General features: G+C 36.5%; 1 protein-coding gene across 2 annotated transcripts in view; it reads right to left on the bottom strand.

Moving 5' to 3' along the window:
- The window catches only part of pde9aa (phosphodiesterase 9aa), a 40,326-nt gene extending 20,269 nt beyond the window's left edge, over positions 1 to 20,057 (bottom strand). For both annotated transcript variants that reach the window (XM_067443376.1, XM_067443377.1), the window contains exons 1-6: positions 19,831 to 20,057; positions 12,738 to 12,808; positions 12,156 to 12,233; positions 10,389 to 10,432; positions 5,965 to 6,019; positions 5,731 to 5,801 (exon numbers count right to left, since the gene is read on the bottom strand). In XM_067443376.1, the coding sequence (XP_067299477.1) occupies positions 5,731 to 5,801; positions 5,965 to 6,019; positions 10,389 to 10,432; positions 12,156 to 12,233; positions 12,738 to 12,808; positions 19,831 to 19,893 (382 nt within the window). In that variant the 5' untranslated portion in view covers positions 19,894 to 20,057. The remainder of the gene's footprint in view (positions 1 to 5,730; positions 5,802 to 5,964; positions 6,020 to 10,388; positions 10,433 to 12,155; positions 12,234 to 12,737; positions 12,809 to 19,830) is intronic.
- Between the last annotated feature and the right edge of the window lie 2,350 nt (positions 20,058 to 22,407).

Below are 22,407 nucleotides of genomic sequence, written 5' to 3'. Positions count from 1 at the left end.
TTAACCAAATTTGTACTCATGACATGATGACGGAATATGTTTGCTTAATGTTGCTGGATGTTACTGCCACTTGTAATTAGAAAACAATTAGGAATTTAATGAAAAGGGATGCATTAAATTGAAGGGACAGTAAAGACATTTATAATGTTATATAAATACTGTTGTTGTTGTTTTCTTTCGATTTTTCAGAAAATCCTGTAAAAATACAATGGTTTCCACAGAAATAATAAGCAGCACAACTGTTTTCAACTTTGATATGGACAATAAATGTTTCGTATGCACTAAATCAGCATAGGATTTCTCAAGGATAATGAAAATGGTAACTGAAGACTGGAGTAATTATGCTGGAAGGTTAGTATACTGTCTATTAACACGGATGTCATCATAAAATCAATACAACAATCAAGTCAAGCAATTTTTTAAAAATCCTTCTGTTTATGAGAATCCTTGCACCTTAGTGTTCTTATAGGAACAAAAGGAGCAAAGAAACATCAAACTGTGAACTGGTTTGTTATGTTAATTTACCGGTTCTGTTGGTAAACAGCAGCACCCTGCTCGCTGCACTTCAGCTGGGTACAATGCCTTCTAAAATATACAGTGTGAAAGGCTAATGAATAACTTTCCTTTCCAAACACAGTCCAAAAGACTAGAAGTACCTTGTACACGACACGTGGAGAGGCGTGCACACGATTATTATTAATTGCTTATAATAATGTGCCCTTTCGGTTGATTTCAAAAATATAAAATTAAATCTACACCAAATAATGTAAAGTAATTAATATTGTCCACATAGATTCATATGAAAGTGAATACACAGAACTAAGTAGATGAGTGGATAGTGTAATAGGTAAACTATGAGTAATAGGTAAGCTATGAGCTGGAGAGATCCCATAATATAAATACAGCAGTGTTAGCATTCACCGAGACACTTCATCCCAAGATGAAAAGAGTTTGCCAAGTGTAGTGTAATGAAAACTTCAGATGAGTTAGAGGCACAAAACACATCAACAGGAAGTCCAAGAGGTGGATCTCATTAAACTTGTGAAGAACATGTCCAGAGGCCTATACCATTCAGTTAGTTTAGGTGGCTAGCCAGGTATGTTTAAAAGTCAGTTTAAGTTTCAGTTCAACCCTGGGTTTAAGGCACCATGAAATTTTAGGCACTTGCACTCCACTGCTAACCTGCTTCGTCTTATTTGAAACCAAAATTGAAAAAAAGAAGAAAAAAACATAAAAATTGATTAAGTTTTAAAAACATAAATTACCGTATTGTTCCAGATACAACCTTTTTTTTTTTTTTTTTTTTTTTTTAAGAGGGACCTTTTGGAAAAGCTTTTTGACATGAAAATGACATGAAAATGACATGACATGAATTTTTGACATGAAAATGACATGAAGATAATTTTCATTTGGCATATTTTTCATATTTTAGGTTTAATTTATATTGAAAATATGGTAAATGTTAGTAAAATGTAGCCATATAACGATACATCAATGTATACATTTGGTTCATATCCAGTTTTGGAGCCACGGTTCGGTTCGTTCTGTTTGCTGGAGTAAGGGTTCATGGCAGGGCACCAGCAATAATAACACTAGACTCACTTTTGACTTATCACTTTTCACTAACTTATTAACTTTATACATTTCTAACATTAAAAATGTTTTCTTTAGAGCATATAGCGTACCTGAGTGAACTAAAATGAAATAATCTGCTCATTTTACCATTTCCCATAATGTTTAATAAAAAAAAAAAGTATTATTATTTAATAAAAATGTATGACACACACAAGTAATGTCCCACTTTAGCTTACTTAACAAATACACAAATTGTATGAATATGACTTATACTGATGAATAAATAGGCCTATAATGGTAAAGCTATTAAATAGCAGTTTTTGTTATTACTATAAAGTAGCCACCCCACTAATTTAAAGCAGCACTAGGTAACTTTTCAACCTTCATAATATATTTTCAAGACTCTTGTGATGATACATCGACTTACAATAGGTTGAATGACACGTCTGCCATAGCCTGATGGGGTCTGTATCGTTTTTAATCGTACTTTTAAACTTCGGGTTTCGGGTAGTAACCCGAGAACAAAAAGAACTACAAAATTCGACTGCTTTAAGGCACATACGTCACTTCCACCAACACCCACACTTCCTTACATTCGGACGTGCGAGCCCAACTTTGTTCGTCGGATAATATAGTCATGTCCGAAGCAGCACAGACAAATAAAAAAGAAAAGGTTTTGTTGGAGGAAAGCAATAAGAGGAAACGAAAAAGTGATGGGATTAAAGGCAGGACGAGGATCAACATTGGACCAGCGTTTGCTCGTCGGCGTGAGCTGAAGGAGGCGTGCCCGACCGATGCTGTCATGCTTGTTGTGGTGATTACCTACCACTCAAACATTGAACTGAAGTATCATATAGATTCTGTAAAACGGTAACCAATAGACTACTATAATGACGCTGGCTTGTAAATGTGAGCATCGTGATTATTTGGCGTTTGAAAAAAATAAAACCCATGAAATTATATTCATATGACATGCTGAAACATGCCACTGACTGTAACTTTACCTTAGATGAAGACATTTCACACGCGACGCCAGAAGAACACCTGCATGTGAACTCCTCCTGCAGTGTTCAGGGGAACTGTTAGTGCTGCACCGACCCGCGGGACGCTTTTATGACGTTATTTGGCCCGCCCCGCACCACTGTATATATTTTTACAACCCGCCCCGCACCCGCGACCATTAAATAGACAAACGGGGTCCGCGGGTTATGAGACGACCGACGCATCACTAGTTCAGGGCTATCGGGGTTGTCATGTCAACAAATGCACGCGCGATGGCATCCCCTGTTGTAGGATGACAGATCTTACGACAGTAGTTGAGGACATTATTTTTTCCAAACTGTAGGGGGACCCCGAGAGCAAAAGTTGCCAAGTGCTGCTTTAAAAATATAGAAAATAACAAAGTAAAAATAAAGTTGCATTTTGGGGTTATGAAAACAACAGTTATCATGGTGAATACACAATACCAACACAAACTCTTAAAAAAAGAGGAAAACTGCTCCTGATGGACAGAAAACCTGCCAGCTAACAAAAGTCGAACCAGTTACGTGATTTATAGGTACTTTGCTTTTATTTCATGACTTACAAACTGACATAATGTTGCTTTAGTATTATAATATTAAATAGTTACTATTAAAATAGTTTTTTTGTGCTTTATGAAGTGATAATTGAAGAGTGTGCGCTACGAGCACAGTTTAATGGCTGACAGGACAGGAAAACGATTTTCTGACGTGAGAGATTTTTTTAACAGGCAACGAAAATGACGATGTTGCTGGCAATCCAAGGTAGTATTTAGTCAACCTGACATCAACAAAACTGGCTCTCTTTGTCCTTCCACCAATGCAGCTTGAGCGATCGGCCAAGTCACGTGACATGCACTTGGAAGACAAAAGTTAGTGTATATCTAGTAAATAATATTATTATAATAATATTTTGAAAAAGTGCACTAATTACTATTTAATCAAATGTCAGACAAGAAAAAATAAAATAAAGTGAGAGCTGGGCTGTTACAAGTGCTGAGCAACTTGTTCTGCAGCGTAATGCTTATCTATTATGCAGCATCATTCTTAAGGTGTGTGTCCATTGTCGAGGAGTGTGCAGGGCAGAGCGAATGTCTTCAGTTCATTGCTACAGAAGTTGAGCCTCATGCTCGTGCATGTGCGTGCCGTGAAGCTAAACTTCCATAAGAATGAACTGAAGACGACCGCTTTGCACACATTGTATTTCTTGGCGGCTTAATGAATCTATCTTAATGAATCACTACTGCGTTTATCAGTCACTTGTTTTACACGTTTTGACACTCCCTATTGTTGCAGGTGTATTATTAACATGTGAAAGTCTAGACCCTGAATATAAGACAACAAATAAGATCAATACGATCTGTAACAATGCAATACTAGCAAATATATAATTAAAAAACACATAAGTGTGCTGCACCTTTCCTGTCGGATTCAATATAGAAGGCACAGCATTGTGTTTTAATCTCAATATGTCTACAAATCCAGTGTGGACATGTGTCTTGTCTACAAACAATTATCTTGCTATCTTCGGCATGTTTATTCCTCGTTTAGGCTACAGAAGCAGCGTACACATCTATCTGTAGAGGCGGCGTTTCCCCTTCTAATACGTCATTGATTTGAGAGCCTCGTTTTCTGGGCCTGGTGTCTATAAAAGCTACTAACAATGAAGTTTTCAGCTCTAAAACTTACAGGATATTCTTATATTACCATGACCTTTTATATATCAAAGGCTCAAGGGAAAGTTGATTTCTCAATTCATCATCTATTTAAAGCATAAAAATATTTAAAAAATCTGCATAAAATACATATCATAGGACTATCATTAGTCTTAAAAATGTTTATAAATTATGAATGATTAAAATAAGGTGTTAATCTTAGCCATAAATAATTTCTTCAGTTTTCATTCATTTTAAAATTTTAACTTATGATAATAATAGTGATAATAATTTATTGTTTAATACCATATACAGTGAAACCGTAAAACCAGGATATTTTCTGACATGATTATCACACCATGAATAATAATACAATTACAACCCTAGTCACAATTCAACAACAACAACAAAATAGTTAATAAATAAATAAATAAATCATATTTTGCATAAGGAATGGAGGCCTTTTTTGAATAACAACAATATTTCCATGACAATTAGGCACATTGCTAACAGTAAAACAACCAAACAAAAGCACTGGCAGCATAAAATGTAAAATAAAATATGTACCGTTAATATCTACAGTATTTTTACTGTGTGTGTGTGTGTGTGTGTGTGTATGTGTGTGTGTCTGTGTGTGTGTGTGTGTGTGTGTGTGTGTGTGTGTGTGTGTGTGTGTGTGTGTGTGTGTGACCTGGACATGTTTTTGTGTGATGCACCCAATTCCTGTGTCCGAATATGCATACTTCTTCGTATGTTAGTATGATTTATTTACGATTTTGTTTAATTATACGAGTAGTATGTCAGAAGACGTAGTATTAATAAAACAGTAGGCGAACATTTCCCGGATTACTTACTTCTGGCAAGATTTGTATGGACAAATTTGAATGGATTCGCGATTGGCAGTGAAGTGACCAAACTCAAGCCTTAAGTCACACATAGTACGTCCGAATTTCATTTATAATACACACAGAACATACTTTTTAAACAATTGTGAAGTAAGTTTCAATCCACCTACAAGTATGTGGTTTTGGATGCAGTGTTTGGAGTGTTCTGGATTCTGTTTGACTTTAACAACAATGGCAATAATGTGGCAAAAACATCTGATCTGTTAAAGACAAGTTCATGGCATAGATAGTGAACTGTGTCAACTACAGCATCATCTGCTCCAGTGTTACATCTATAGGGTATAGTGCACAATAAATAGCCATCTTTGGCTATTTGAGTTATAAATCAGTTATGGTCTAGAAGGCTTCTTATATAAATCGAACTTAAAGCATATCTACTTCCTCATATCTGCATTGGGTACACCAGAACATTATAACATTATAATGCACTGCTGTTGTTGAAAAGCACTACAGACTGACTGTGAGCAGATTTTATCGTGTCTTCTTTGTCAAGTTCAGCCCTTTCATTTTAGCATGCCCTCTGTCCATTAGCAAAACACTGGACAACATATTGGGTGAAAACAGTTTAAAACTCACACTCCACTCTCTTCTCCAGCATGGCTAGGCGATTCGTCACCTCAGTCTTCAGTTCGTTGATTTTAAATGCCCTTGGGGAGAACAGCGAGGCAGACCGGTGTAGATGGAGAGAAATGTACAAAGATCATTTATCCTTGAAATAACAAAACGATTCAAAATTCAATCAAATGAAGGTCATCATGAATTAGCTGAGAAATGTAATATAAAATACAATAGCAGAGATGGGGATAATACCTGGAGAACTGCTCTGCCACCTGGGTCAGAACATTCTGGAAAAGCTCCTCTTTATCTGAGAGATGAGAAAATAATCCATATCCATAATCATGGCCAAACAATGGTGTATGATGTATTTCACAATTTGATATAGCTGTGTTTTCTTCATTGTACAATATGTACAATGAATGAAGCATTCTGCAACAAACAGTAAATACTATAAATATATTCCTGTCATTCTCACCTGCTCTTCTATCAGAGAAACTATGACTTCTTACTCAAGGCTTGACACTTAGTCATAATTATACAGAGTGAGATTTGATATATAAACCGATCAGGCATAACATTATCTCCTAATACTGTGTTGGTTCGACCATGAGTCGAATTTGTTTGTTCAGCACATCCCACAGATGCTTGATTGGATTGAGAACTGGGGAATTTGGAGGCCAATTTAACACCTCAACCATTTTTGCTTTGTGGCAGGGCGCATTATTCTGCTAAAAAGATTATTCTGCTAAAAAGCTTATTCTTACCACCAGGGAAAAATGTTTCCATAAAAGGATGTACATGGTTTGCAACAATGCTAAGGTAGTTGGTACGTGTCAAAGTAATATCCACATGGATGGCAGGATCCAAGGTTTCCCATTAAAACATTGCCCAAAGCATCACACTGGATCCACCTTCTTCCCATAGTGCATCCTGGTGCCATGTGTTCCCCTGGTAAGTGGCACACACGCACCCGGCCATCCAAAGAATGTAAAAGAAAACGTGATTCATCAGACCTGGCTACCTTCTTCCATTGCTGATGTTATGCTGATGTCCAGTTATGATGGCACTGCTGGTGCTTTCGGTGGTGGACAGGGGTCAGCATGGGCACCCTGACTGGTCTATGTCTATCTATGCAGCCCCATACTCAACAAACTGCGATGCACTGTGTATTCTGACACCTTTCTATCAGAACCAGCATTAACTTTTTGAGCAATTTGATCATTTGATTGTTTGATAGGTCCACACGGGCCAGCCTTCACTCTCACGTGCATCAATAAGCCTTAGCCGCCAATGACCCAGTCGCCGTTTCACCACTGTTCCTTCCTTGGACCACTTTTGATAAATACTGACCAGATCGAGAACACCCCACAAGAACTGTAGTTTGTTGGAAATGTCATCTAGCCATCAAAATTTGTCTCTTGTCAAACTCGCTCAAATCCTTACACTTGCGCATTTTTCCTGCTTCTAACACATCAACTTTGAGGACAAAATGTTCACTTGCTGCCTAATATAGCCCACCTACTAACAAGTGCTGTGATGAAGAGATAATCAGTATGCACTTTGATATTTTGTTTAATATAAAGTGCATTATAAATAAAATGTATTATTATTATTATTATTTATTATCATTATAATCAGTATTATTTACGTCACCTCCAGTTGGTCATAATGTTATGCCTGATTGGTGTACATACATTCACACTTTCAAATGTAGCTCCACTCATTGTCTGGGCCAAAGAAAAGAAACTGGCTGGGAAACAATTATTAGCTGGCTGTCATTGCCAAGGTTTGGCTGGGAAAAGGCATAAGGATAAGGTCACTGATTAGAAAGATTGGAAAGAAGGATGCTGATTTAAAGAAGGCAGACTGAGATGGCGAATGGGAACATGGTTTGTGCAACATTAGCAACACATTATTAGCTGTTTGATAACGTGGTCAAGAAAAAGGCTAATCATATTAATTATCCTTATGTGTCTGGCGCGTACAGCGTTTACTACAGTAAAGTTGTCTGAGTGGATCTCTGAGCTGGTGTGTGTGAGTGGAGGCGGATTTAATTTGTATAGTCATGTCAAGTCAAGTCAACTATATTTATATAGCGCTTTTTACAATGACGATTGTTTCAAAGCAGCTTCACAGTGTTAGCATGAAAATAATGCAACAGAAAATTATATGGCACAGCTGCTCTGGAGAAAACGGTGATGTCATCCATTTCATTTCAATTATCATATAGTGACAATGTGGGCAGATCAGTGATATAGTTATCACTGATTTAGTTTAGTAATTCAATTTATTTGGATATTTAGCTTAAATTTTAGTGTCCCCAACTGAGCAAGCCAAGCTAAAGGCGACAGTGTCAAGGAACCAAAACTCCATCAGGGCATGATGGAGAAAAATAAACCTTGGGAGAAACCAGACTCAGTCGGGGTGCCAGTTCTCCTCTGGCCTATTAACACACAGTGTATGTGTATGATTATTATTCTGCCAACCTTACAGGTCAGAAGTCTTATTGGATCTGAATAATCGAAAGATCGAGGCAGCAACACCGGAGAAGGGTTTATTGAGGATGACGTGTCGATTAAAAAATTATTAAATAGTAATATTCTAATGCTGCGTTCACATCGCACGCGAATGACGCGAATAAATCACGCTATTCGCGCGAAGTTGGACGCGTGAACAATTTGAATCCATTCGCTTCATTCGCGCATGAAATTTGCTTCATTCGCGTGTGACATTCACTACACAACAGACGCGAATTCGCGTCATGGGAGGGGGTTCTTCCAGGCAACGGCAGTCGGCAGAAAGACTATCCGAGTTAAGGCTGCTCTCACCAGGGTTGATGAGCACTGAGCTCCTGTGATCGCCTGGGTCTCACACCTCCGAAAACACCAGATCAAATTTTCAAATAGGAGCTCTCTTAATAAATAAATCACATATTTGAGCTTTAAACAACTACATTCTCACCTGAAAAACTATTAAAAGTACATTTTGTGACACTACAGTAGTATTTTTAAATTACTCTGGCCTCGGGGTTTCCCCTATGGGTTTCCCATCCGTCAATTTACCACGTGACAGCAGTAAGCAGGCTCCTCATTGGTTAACGCGGCGCGAATATCCGCCGAATATCCGCCAAATATCCGCGTTCAAAACGCTCAATTCACGTGATCATTGTTGCGTCATTGGCGCGAATCGCGCCGCAGAATGCCTATTCGCGTCTCTGCATTGACTTAACATGTAAATCACTCGCGCGAATCGCGTCATTCGTGTGCGGTCTGAACGCAGCATAAGGATCCGAGTCATCACGCCGGAGACGCATATTCATGGGTCCGCGTATACTATTTTGACCAAGGGTGTATGGTTACATTCAAGCTATTTTAAAGGAGCAGTGTGTGAATTTTAGCGTCATCTAGCAGTGAGGTTGTGAACTGCATCACCAATAGCAAACCCATAGAGAAGCTATGGGGGCAGACAGAGGACAAAAATGTTGTCGTTGGAGAGAGTGACTAGCGCTCTGTAGAGAAGTTTGTCCGTTTAGGGCTACTGTAGAAACATGATGGCGCAATATCGCGATTTCACTGTAAGGGGACCTGCGTTGTATGTAGATAGAAACGGCTCATGCTAAGGTAATAAAAACATAAAGGTTCATTATGTAAGGTCTTTATACACCACTGAAAACTTAGTTATATATATATATATATATATATATATATATATATATATATATATATATATATATATATATATATATATATATATATATATATATATATATATTATATTGCATTTCTGTCAATAGATCCTCATAAATATTACACACTGCACCTTTAAGGCATGGACAAAACCTGTTTAAATAGCCTGTGTAATTTTAGTGATCAAAGATTAGTTTTAAGGGATACAATTATTGACTACAGGGGAACTTTATATTTTCAGGACATGTTCTGCACACTTTGGCATCATATTGACAAAATTGCATTTAACATACAATTAGGTATCCGAAAACATTACATTCAGTCCGCACTTAAGTATATTATTTCCACTCATTTTTTTCTTCCCCGATAATAAACAACTGAAAGAGTGTGCTCTAATACTGCAGATTTTCACAAAATAGTCCATTCATATATAAAATGTGCATACTATGCACAATATGCATATAGTGCAGAAACAGTATCATGGTAGTAAAAAATACCCACAGTATTTGTGCATAACTGATGGGATATTGAAAAACAAAGCAGAAAAACTACATGGCGTTGACAATAAATCTGCTGAGAAATAGCCTTGGAATGTAGATGAATCAGAGAATCTGTCCATAAAAAGGGATTTGTATATCTGAGTTTGCTTTGAAATTAATAAAAAGTTATAATCACTTCTCTGCTCATGATAACACAGATAGACTGAAAAGACTGCAGTCCACCCCCGCTGCAGGAGTGTTCCCACAATGATAAATGGAGTCGCTCTTGTGCTCACAAGCAGCTTTCCACACACTCCATTTATGGAGATTTGAGAACATATGAGTGATCACTCTTGAGCTCTTTCGGTCTTCATAAAACAAACTCCATTTTCCCATTTCAATCGGAATGTAAACACTATCAGTGAAAGCGCAGTGTTGAACATGTGATTCATACATACATAAACATTTAGGCTGTCAAATGACATAACATGCAAAAAATCTGACAACTTACCTGCAAGTTGTCCGCCAGTTATGGGCACCACTTTGTACGGCGACCTTCAAAAACACATTAGGGCACACAAAAGCAGTTACAAAGGAGTTGGTGCCACACTAAAACATTAACAAGTTACTCCTCACGAGATGCCATTTTCTGTAGTATTACTATCCAAGATGTCTGCTCCTAAAGCCGCCCATTGTGATTGTGACTGGTGAATGGACACACTTAGACTCTCAAAGAGTGACTTCCCCTTTATCTTCAACTGGCCGCCATCCATTGTTTGTCTAGCATGTAGGGCAGATTTCCATGTAACCAACAGATAAGGCACACACAGTGGGCTACTTTACTGGGCGTCTCACCTCTGAATGTTTAAACTGCGTCTTTATGTTTTATCTGTGTCCATTTTTCCCCTTAGTGTGTCTGCAAAGTGGTGTTAGATTGAATAATTGGTTTTATAATATACCACCAAAAAGTTTAGCTATTTCAGAAGAAAATTTATTTGACTGAAGATCACTTTTCAGAACTAACCTGTGGAAAAAAGGTCCATATTAGAGGTCGACCGATAGTGGATTTTACCGATACTGATAGCTAGGTTGGACCTCGCTTGCCGATAACCGATTAATCGACCGATAGTTTTTAAAAAGATAATAGATTAAAATATGATAATAATACATAAAATAACAGGTAAAAAAGCAGTGTTGAACTTTATTACAAGAAATTTAAAAAAGTACTGAACCATGAAAATGTGATTAATTTCATATGTAAATATGAAAATATTACAATGAGTTCTAACAGAAAAAAAATTCTACAGAAAATAACTAAAACATTAAAGTATTACAAATAAATGTTTCTTAAGCTATAACCTAGAAACATGAATGTAAATGTCAGGTAACAGACTGCCATTTGTTAACAAGGATTTATTTATTTAGCTTACATGAACTAAATGCAATATGTAAATGTACATTTTGCAGCATGTATTAATATTCGATCAATACAATTCTACCTTAATCATTCATGTTGGTTCATAGTGCATAAAAAAATGTTAACAGATAAAACTAACAATGAATAATACTTCTACAGCATTTATTAACCTTACTTAATGTTACAAATCGAATATTATTGTATTATATTAAGTGTTATCGGTTTTCGGTTCTTATCAAAATAACAACATGTATTGACGTCTAATGCGTTTATATTTCTGTTGGATGCATGATACAGTTTCTCACATCAAAAAGTTTCTCAGTAACATCGTTTTAAATGCTTGAGGTAACCGTTGCTGCTAATATTAGCGTCCTGTCAGCCTCGATGACAAAGTACATACTGCTGTTCTTCCCCTGCTAAAGCATCTAGTCAACAAATCAATTACTTTATAATGATTTGGCCAACATACACTGAAGTATTCTGTATTCATACCGTTTCTCTGTTGGTGTTTTAAACGCGCATCAGATGTGTCAGCGCGCTCTGTGCAGCGTGAGCTGTGAAGCGCGGAGCCTTCACGTGTCCTCACGTGTTAATGTATACAATCAGTGATAGTTTTTTATTTGGCCTCTAGAGGCCGCTCTCGCGCTATATAATGACAGCAGCCTTCTCAGCCGCTCCCGCAAGGGATGCAAACGGGAAAAACTATTGGTATTGATTTTTTGCCGATAACCGATTGTTCCACCAATCAGCAATCGGTGCCGATTAATCAGCAAATCCGATGAATCGGTCGACCTCTAGTCCATATAAAAAAAGTAATACAATAAAATGAACAAATATATCAATGTATATATATATATATACCTCTCCGAGTTGTTTGGCATTGTGGGGTCGATGGAGACCATTGCTCCTGTTGAGTCCAGAAGGGAAATGGTTGTGTTCCTGTCAGCAGCAGACACATTTTCTAAATATGGGAGCACTTCAAAAGTGGGAACACTTTAACTGCACACACACACACACACACACACACACACACACACACACACACACACACACACACACACACACACACACACACACACACACACACACACACACACACACACACACACACACACACACACACACACACACGTCTGGTTCACTATCTTTGTGGGACTCTCCATAGACGTAATGATTTTTTTGCTGTACAAACTGTATATTCTGTCCCCTTAGACTAACCCTGCCCCTTAACCCCATCACACAAAACTTTCTTCATTTACATACTTTCAATTTGTATGATTTATAAGCTCGTTTTCTCATGGGGACCTCAATTTAGGGCCCCAAAGTGACATGAGTTCCCATTAGTCAGTGTGCATTCAGGTTGAAGTCCCTATCGGGATAGAAAAACATCTGTACACACACACACGCACACACACACACACACACACACACAAAATACTGTACCTGGCGAGCCCTGTGGCAGTGCAGAATAACTCCTTTATATCACACGGGCTGCAGAAACGGCTGAAAACCACCTAAAAGAAACACAACGTCTGTTCATTGTTGTAAATTTATACACCACTGTATAAAAATAAATAAATAAACGTCTTCATGCTATGTTAAAGATTAAAAAGATCTGATTATGGGCTTAGTTTTAAACACAATTAATATTCAGTATTAAATATATATTTAGAATATTATCAATTTAACTGCGCTGAAGTTTTGCAATTTTTTTGCAAAAAAGTCAACTGCAATTCTGACTGCAAATCAACCCTGAACTCACTTCATATTTGATGAATTTTAGATCAGCAAGTTATTTTTCTGTTTATTAACATGAAGCTACTTTGAAATTTCATATGTATAAAGGACTATATAAATACTTTTTTTTCTCCAAAAAGTGAAAATTGTCATTACCTTCAAACATCATAGTAATGACATTTTTTACTTACACGTTAACTCAATTCATATGGAATTTAATGATACCTAATAAAGCTATTTTCAGACCGCGATGTCAAAATCATAAAATTGATAAATGTTTTTATTTTCAAATAGTCTCTCTGCTGTCATGGCAGAAATATGCTGCCCACAATTTTTAATCATCATTCAAAGAATAGTATCATTCCAAGAAAACCAAATATAAAGTATTCTGCAAATTTTCTAAAATGCATGGCATGATGGTAATGAAAGCAGTATTAAGGACAGCAGTTTGTTGTCATAAAAATATTACAAATGGTAGACATAAATGCAAAATGAATTGAAAATATTGTTTTTACACTCGTTCAAAGAACAATTTCCCATATTTTAACACTTTTTATAGAGAATTGTATACATTCTGGGTGGGCGGCAAGCTCAAATAGCAGAAATCTTTCAAAATTATAGAGATAATAATACTAATAATAGTTTAACAGATTTTTTTTTTTCTTCTTTAAAAACTATAATGAGTGCCTTTTTTGTTTTTGTTAATAACCTATGGGGTACAATCAAAGTGACTATGAGTATCTTCCTGGTTTCTATGCATGATGCTGACCATTACAGATTTATTAATTATTTGAGACTAATAAAGCCAAGGCCAAGTGCTGTCATCCGTCATTCGCATGTAATGTCAGTCCTGATCCTGAGCACTCTGACCCAATTACAACACAACAGGGCAGCAAAAACAGGTGACATACACAAAAACAAAGAACAAGACAAAGAAGGGGATGCAGCTGACAGACCAAAGAAAGGGAAAAAAGAGAGAGAGAATGAAAATAAGACTTAGAGCTCGAAAGACAGATGAGAATGAGCAGAAGAGTGGGAGAAAGGGAGAGAAAGGGAATTGTTCCTAATACAATTGCAGGTTCTAAGTTCAAAGATATGAGAAATACGAATTAGTGTCTAAAAAAAGAGCTTCTAATGGAGCACTTTGTCAAAGATGAAACATAAAACCCACAACTAACAGCCTTGGAGAATAGAGACAATAAAATGATGTACCACCAATCACAGAGCAAAAATAAATCAGCCATTTTAGCTTAATTTTAGCAGCGGAGAGTAGTTTCTATAGCCTCTTCGAGGGACTGTGAGATTTTAGAAAAAGGCCTGAAGATATACAGTTGCACTCGACTAAAAAAAAATACACGATCTTTTGCCACTTCTCCTGTATTACACAATGTCGTGTGTGTGCAGTGGAGTGGATACACACAGATCTGCTCATTAAAAGGTCCTTTTGTTTTTCATTGTGTTCTAGGCTTTTATATGTTGATTATTTTGTTCTTGTGCCAAAGCTGAACAATGGCAAGCAGATGCACATTTGTAACTAATAGAACAAAACCACGATTTTACTCTAATGTATGCAAAACACACTCATTTGTAGGAATTATTTGGTCACAGCTCATTTTTTTTTTTTACTTCTATTACCTTTTCACCTAATTCATTCTAATGCAGGGATGTCCAATCCTGCTCATAGAGGGCCACTGTCCTCCAAAGTTCAGCTCAAACCCCAAAACACCTGAACACACCTGAACCAGCAAATCAAGGCCTTACTAGGCATACTAGAAACGTCCAGGAAGGTGTGTTGAGGCAAGTTGGAGCTAAATTCTGCAGAACAATTTAAAGAACTCCTGTGGTGAAAATCAAGTTTTTAATGTTTTTTATATGTGCTATTTTTGATATACTTTAAGCAAACCATGAGAAAATTCATGTCAACATCATTGCTAAGTATTTTCTCCTTAACAGCAGTGAAAAAAGACACGGTTTAGAAATCACAGATGTTTTTTCATCACTAACAGTGTAACCAATCACGTCAATGTGCTGGCGGGATTTAGCATATCATTAACTATGCTGTGAAGCAGGGGAGTCTCAAAAGAAGCCATACCGGTATATTTTTCTGTTGATATGAAAAATCGGGTACATTTAGCAAAATAGCCTAGTAAGTTGCAATGTGAGGCTTCCATTGATCGGACTTGTTTGTTCAGCACATCCCACAGATGCTCGATTGGATTGAAACAGGAGTCAGCATGGGTACCCGACTGGTCTGCGTCTATGCAGCCCCATACACAACAAACTGAGATGCACTGTGTATTCTAGCACCTTTCTATCAGAACCAGCATTAACTTCTTGAGCCATTTGAGCTACAGTAGCTCAGTTTGATCGAACCACACGGGCCAGCCTTCAGATGTGTTCCTGGATCAACATCCTTTGTCGTTCCCCACGTGTACCCTTGAGCCTTGGCCGCCCATGAGCCTGTCGCCGTTTCACCGCTGTTCCTTCCTTGGATCACTTTTGACAGATACTCGGGAACACCCCAGAAGAGCTGCAGTTTTGGAGATGCTCCGACCCAGTCGTCTAGCCATTACAATATGTCTCTTGTCAAACTCGCTCAAATCCTTACACTTGCCCATTTTTTCCTGCTTCTAACACATCAACTTTGAGGACAAAATGTTCACTTGCTGCCTAATTTATCCCACCCACTAACAAGTGCTGTGATGAAAAGATAATCCGTGTTATTCACTCCACCTGTCAGGGTTCATAATGTTATGCCTGATCAGTGTATATTACAATGTTTTCATGATCTTTATATTTGATGGTGACATGAAGGAACATGGTTTGTGTAACATTAGCAACACATTAGTAGCTGTTTGATAACAGTCAAGAAAAAGGCTAATCAAATTAAATACCGTTATGTGTCCAGCATGTAGAGAGCCATACATAAAACACATTACCATTCTGATACATCAATTTGTACAGTCCCTGACAAAAGTCTTGTCGCTTTTCTATTTTTTATCTATTTTCTAGAAATACCTGATATTAACCTGACTTTTAATTAATTCATTGGTGTTAGAAATAGCTCATATGAAAAGCTAAAACGCTCCCAAATGATGTTTAATGCACTGAAATAAATAATTTTCACAGAAAAAATATTTATCATTTAATCAAGACAGAAAGGTTAAATTTTGGCAAGACAAAAGTTTTATCGCCTATACAGAAATTGAACAAATTTACAGCAAATACAAAAATATGTCAGCAAATAAAGTTGTAGTGCTGTGAGATCAAAATTTAATATCTTGTATGACTTCCATGAGCTTGAAGGACTGAATCCATGCGGTTTGGCAAGGATTCATACAATTTATTGATGAAGTCATCAGGAATAGCAAAGAAAGCAGTCTTGCATGCCTCCCAGAGTTCATCAATATTCTTTGGTTTCGTCTTCCATGCGTCCTCTTTCATCCTACCCCACATATGCTCAATGATGTTCATGTCTGGTGACTGGGCTGGCCAATCCTGGAGCATCTTGATCTTCTTTGCCTTGAGGAACTTTGATGTGGAGATGGAAGTATGTGATGGAGCACCGTCCTGCTGCAGAATTTGGCCTCTTTTATGGTTGGGAATAAGAGGTAGCTAAGATTTCTTGGTATTTTAGACTATTGATGTTGCCTTCCACCCTGCAGATCTCTCGCACACCCCCATACTGGATGTAACCCCAGACCATGATTTTTCCGCCACCAAACTTCACTGTTTTCCGGGTGAATCTCGGATCCATTCGGGCACTAGTAGGTCTCCTGCAATATTTGTGGCGACTGTGGTGTAATTCAACAGAAGATTCATCTGAAAAATCCACCTTCTGCCACTTTTCCTGCGTCCATCCTTTTAGCAGGCTGTGGGCCTTGGTAAATGCCACACGGTTTTTCAATTGTCTATGGTTTAGTGCTGGCTTCTGGGCACTGATTCGACCATGGAGGCCATTGAGACAGAATCCGACAAACTGTTCTGGTTGACACAGGGACTTCAGATGACCAGGTCTCGTGGAGCTCTGCTGCAGTGGAAAATGGGCTGGCCTTGGATTTTCGAGCCAACAAACGGTCCTCTCGAGCAGTTGTCTTGTGGGGTCTGCCTGACCTGGGCTTGTCAAAAACGTCTCCAGTCTCTTCAAATCTTTTTTTTATCCTCTGTACTTGACGCTGAAACCCATTGAAGGTGACTGCCACATCAGCAGTGGATCTGGTCTTCAGCCTCATGATAATCAAAACTTTAGTCTCTGGGTGAATCTTAGGCATGTTTGCAGAGGTCTAGTTGCAGTTGATGTGAAGGTCTAGCGTACTGGGGTTCTTTTTATACACACTTGAGACCTAATTGATCCATTATTAGTCACAGGTGAAGCTCATATGACAAGGTGACAACACTTATGTCTTTGCAAAAATGTCATTTCTTTGCCATTTCTTGTAAAAAAAAATCTTGATTAGAAATATATTTCAGCGGCACTTTAGGTCAATTTGTACACAAGCGACAAGACTTTTGTCAGGGACTGTATATGAGCCTGTATAATTCACTCTTCCACGTCTTCTTAATCAGTTTCTGGTTGAAGCTGAATTAAACCAGTTTTCCACTTGACTTGTCATAATTTTTTTCTGGATTCTATTTGAATGGATTAGTTATAATCAAAAAGCAACTAGTTATATTCAAAAAAACAACTTTTATTTTGACATGTTGCCATTAAGACCTTTGATTTCATGTGTTTATGATGATGATAGTTTTGCTTAAAATGAAACAGTAAACTGCTGATGAAGTGACTATCAGAACGACTCTGGAGAAAAATGTCATGCAAAATTGTCCTCGTTTCTGTATAGCAAGGCGGCAGAGGCTGAAAACATACGAGCGTCACGTGTGCTTCAGTGTGTGTGTGGTAAATCAATAAATGAAGCCATTCATTTACACAGAGAAATGCGAAACATGTAGGATCAATAATGAAATAGTCTTTAGCAGTTTAATATTTACAGATAATAGTCTATATCGCGATTTGATTTAGTGTACTGAGTCTTACCTGCTTTTTATTTATTTATTCATCAAAAAATTTACCTCATGAAATTCCGCGGTTATAAAGTAAAATCCGGTTTTGCTGTTTTTACAAACGTTTTTTTTTTTTTACTGTTTTTAAAAGTTTTCACAGTAAAAAAAAAAAATCAGTAAAAGTTTTATGACTGGATTTTACGATTCTGTCCTACAGGGGGACTTTAAGGTAGAAGGCCAATTGGATGTTGGTAGATTAAGATTGCTCAAGTAGATTGGTATTTTACATCTGACTTAATGAAACATAGATTGTAAAATAATAAAGGCATCCTGTAATACCTGAAACATAGTTTATGTATTTTTACAGTGAACTTCTGGCACCCACAGAAATATTTCCTATTCAATAGGATAATTTACAGTGCAATTACAAGGCGTAGTAGTTAAGAAACTTAATATAAAGTATGGCCAACAAACAGCAGTCAGAAAGATAACAACTCACTGTCACTTGGATACCTGTAAATTAACTGATAATATACTCACCATGCCAAATGTATTTAATTAGAAACATTATTAAAGGAAATCAGACCAGCTGTACAACCTGTTGACAGAATTAAGACCAACTCATGAGAACATGACATACTAGCTGAGTTTTATAACGTGACAAAGCAGGAGGGTGCTCGGTGTGTAAAAACTAATAAAATGTTTTATGAAGGCAAACAGGAGACATTTAAAAAAGGGGTGGAAGAAAGAGTGGAAGAGGAAATGTACAGTTCATACAGATCAGTGAAAATGAGGAAAAATGATTTATATAGACTATAAATCTTCAAACACTGTTATAGATGGACAGTAAATTCAAAAACAGAAAACCGTACGTGACATCAATAATCTCCAAAGAGCCATATAGTCAAATCAGTCTGCAAATGTCCGTTTTCCATTTTGAAAAGGTGAGTTTTCAAGAAAATTTCTTTAAGATTTTAAACATTGTTTAAGCAAGATTCTTTAAACGCAAAATTGCACATGTATATTTAATAATATGCAAGGATGTTTAAAAGTAAGAGCATTGACAGTTTCCCAATTCATTTAGCAGGACACAAAGAGTTGTTCATTAAAAAGATCATTTAAAATTCTTCTGAAAATGTAAATGTTGAATTAAATTTTCTCTAGATCACAAATATCCATTTTCAATAATCAGTTGTTTCAGGGTTCAATATTTATTTTAAAAAAATTCTACTAATAAACCTAACAAAATAAAAGATTAAAAGTGATTAAATAATTAAAAAGAGGCTTGCCCTTAAAAGATTCATATAACATGGAGTAGTTAGCCTATATAAATTACTTTAAAGTAGTTTAAGTTATATTCTGACATTTTATATATATATATATATATATATATATATATATATATATATATATATATATATATATATATATATATATATTTATATAGTATTTTAGTGTATAGTATTTGTATAGTATCTTTTAGTTTTTTTCTGACATTTTATGAAATTGGATATATAATAGCTGCACAAAATGTATGTATAGCCTAATAGTTTGTCAAAAGAGAATGGGGGGGGGGGGGGATCTAAATTCTAAAACCAGTTTTAAAGCAATCATTATATAATGTTGATATGTTTACCCATATCATGTTTATTAATTCGCAATAAACAAGATCCAACAGATAATAAAATAGCTTTTAACTTTCTAAAACCAGTCCGGTAGGTAATGTTGTGCTGCCTCTATTCCCCCAACACAATGCCATGCATGTAGTGAGAGTTTGCGCGTCACTCGAGCGTTTTACCTTCTGAATCCGTCCATCCACGTCCAGGTATATCATCCGATACGCCGAAGACGCGCTGCCCATCTCGTTCCACTCTCGCTCCGTGCGCTCCCCTGGTCTACCGGCTTCCTTTCGGTGCTAATATAAAGTTCTGCTTGTTTCTTTGAAATGGAAGAGATTTAATAACGCAGAGACCGTGTTGCTCATTGCCACTGATCTCTCAACTCATCGCGCCCCCTTCACTCCCACTAGTGCACGCGCAAAAAGAGAAGAAACGCACGCGCGCTCTCCTTATGATCTCCATAGTAACCGAGCCATACAAGGACGCGCGAGGATGCAGTGTGAAGGGGTCATGCATATTATATTGGATGAATTTATATATATATATATATATATATATATATATATATATATATATATATATATATATATATATATATATATATATATATATATATATATATATATATATATATATATATTCAGGTAGGAATTTATATATATTCATATATAAATTCAGGTAGCTACTATATATATATATATATATATATATATATATATATATGTGTGTGTGTGTGTGTGTGTGTGTGCATATATATATATATATATATATATATATATATATATATATATATATATATATATATATATATATATATATATATATATATATATATATATATATATATATATATATATATATATATATATATATATATATATATATATATATATATTCAGGTAGGAATTTATATATATTCATATATAAATTCAGGTAGCTACTATATATATATATATATATATATATATATATATATATATATATATATATATATATATATATGTGTGTGTGTGTGTGTGTGTGTGTGTGTGTGTGTGTATATATATATATATATATATATATATATATATATATAGCCTATATATATAATATTTTTTTAAATATATAATATATATGAAAAAATGTCATTTTTGAAGAGAACATAAATGTGAAAGAAAATTATACTTAAGCAGATCTGGCTAAGACTGCCAATGTATTTGTAGAGGCATACCTATTTATGAAAATGCACTTAGGTAAATCTAAAATAATGACTTTCAGAGGTTTCGGGTCGGATTTCGCGGGAAATTGCATGCCGCTATGTAGCTAGCTACTATGTGATAAGTTGCTCTGACAGTGGGTAGCTGAAACCTTTTGTCATAATTAACGAATGAAAAAACGAGCAATGGCTCATTCAAAACGCCAAGCATCCGTGCGTGGAATCACCGTTGTAAAAACAAAACATCCATCCGAATCCGCTCCGATGTTCATCGGTGACTCGAAGACCATTCATCCGCACAGAGGAGCAGAGCCGAAGCGCAACCAAAACAAGGTTCTTCCGCAGAAGAAACACGCAAGCAGTTTTTATTTTATTTTATTTATTTATTTATTTATTTTTATTTACGTCAATGCTGAGTGCCAAATTAGTTTTTTTTTCTTCTGTGCACTCAAAATAAACGATTAGTCCTTGTAAATTTTTGTGTTTTACTAAATAAATATTTTTTCTTTATTAACTATCAATATCATTTCGTACTTAAAAAATAAAAGCACAAAATTAATTCTCCACATCCTTAAATTAAAATGCATTTTTTTAAAAAAGAAATTAATTTTAAAACTAAAAGGTAAAGTGGGAATAACCTAATGTGAGAACTGCTGATCCACGTGATGGCAGAATAAAGAATTCATGAAGGTGAGTCTGCGTTGTGGGCAGTGAGGTGGCAAAATGAACAGATGGGGTTCAGCGCTGTAGTCATTCAGGGGAAGCGTGTGATTCCCTGTGGCAAATCAAATGAATCATCTGTTAAACTGTAATGACCCGAGCATGCTCATTATGCTCCATTATATGCATGTGTGAATTCACACACCATGGAATACTTATCCTTCCAAACTGTATCTGCTTTGTTGTCATTGACCTGTCTGTGTATGTGTGCGCTGATGTGTCACCTGCATATGAACACTCAAAGCACTCAATGACTAGCACTGACCTCTTAAGAGGAGGCTGGTGTCTGTGTGGCTGTATGATATCTTATTATAGAGCTAGAGCGCCACTGGCCATTTATTTTATGTAAAAAGAAGCTTCCACTCTTCCTTGATTTTGTGGCCATTCATCCAGAGCATTTGTGAGGTCAGAAACGGATGTTGAATGAGAAGGCCTGGCTCATATTCTCTTTTTCAGTTCATCCTAAAGGTGTCTGATGGGGTTGAGGTCAGGGCTCTGTTACGGACAGTCAAGTTTTTCTTTGTGCACTGGGGCACAGTCCTGCTGGGATAGAAAAGGACCTTCCCCAAAGCATTGTAGCACTGTTCAAAGTCCTTAGTATGTTAAAGCATTAAGATTTTCTTTCACTTGAAGGGGTCTAGCCAATCCCTGAAAAACAGCCCCATAACATTATCCTTCCTCCACCAAACTTTACAGTTGGCACAATGCAGTCAGACAGGTCATGTTCAACTGGTATCTGCCAAACCCAGACTCGTCCATCAGACTTCCAGACAGAGAAGAGGGATTTGTCACTCCAGAGTACTTAGCTCTAGAGTCTAGTGCCGGCGCGCTTTACACCACT

The sequence above is a fragment of the Pseudorasbora parva genome, chromosome 5 (assembly GCF_024679245.1).
Source record: "Pseudorasbora parva isolate DD20220531a chromosome 5, ASM2467924v1, whole genome shotgun sequence".
In the NCBI taxonomy this organism is placed as follows: Eukaryota; Metazoa; Chordata; class Actinopteri; order Cypriniformes; family Gobionidae; genus Pseudorasbora; species Pseudorasbora parva.
Note: the sequence above shows the minus strand (reverse complement) of the source record. Positions and strands in the feature narration are given on the sequence as shown.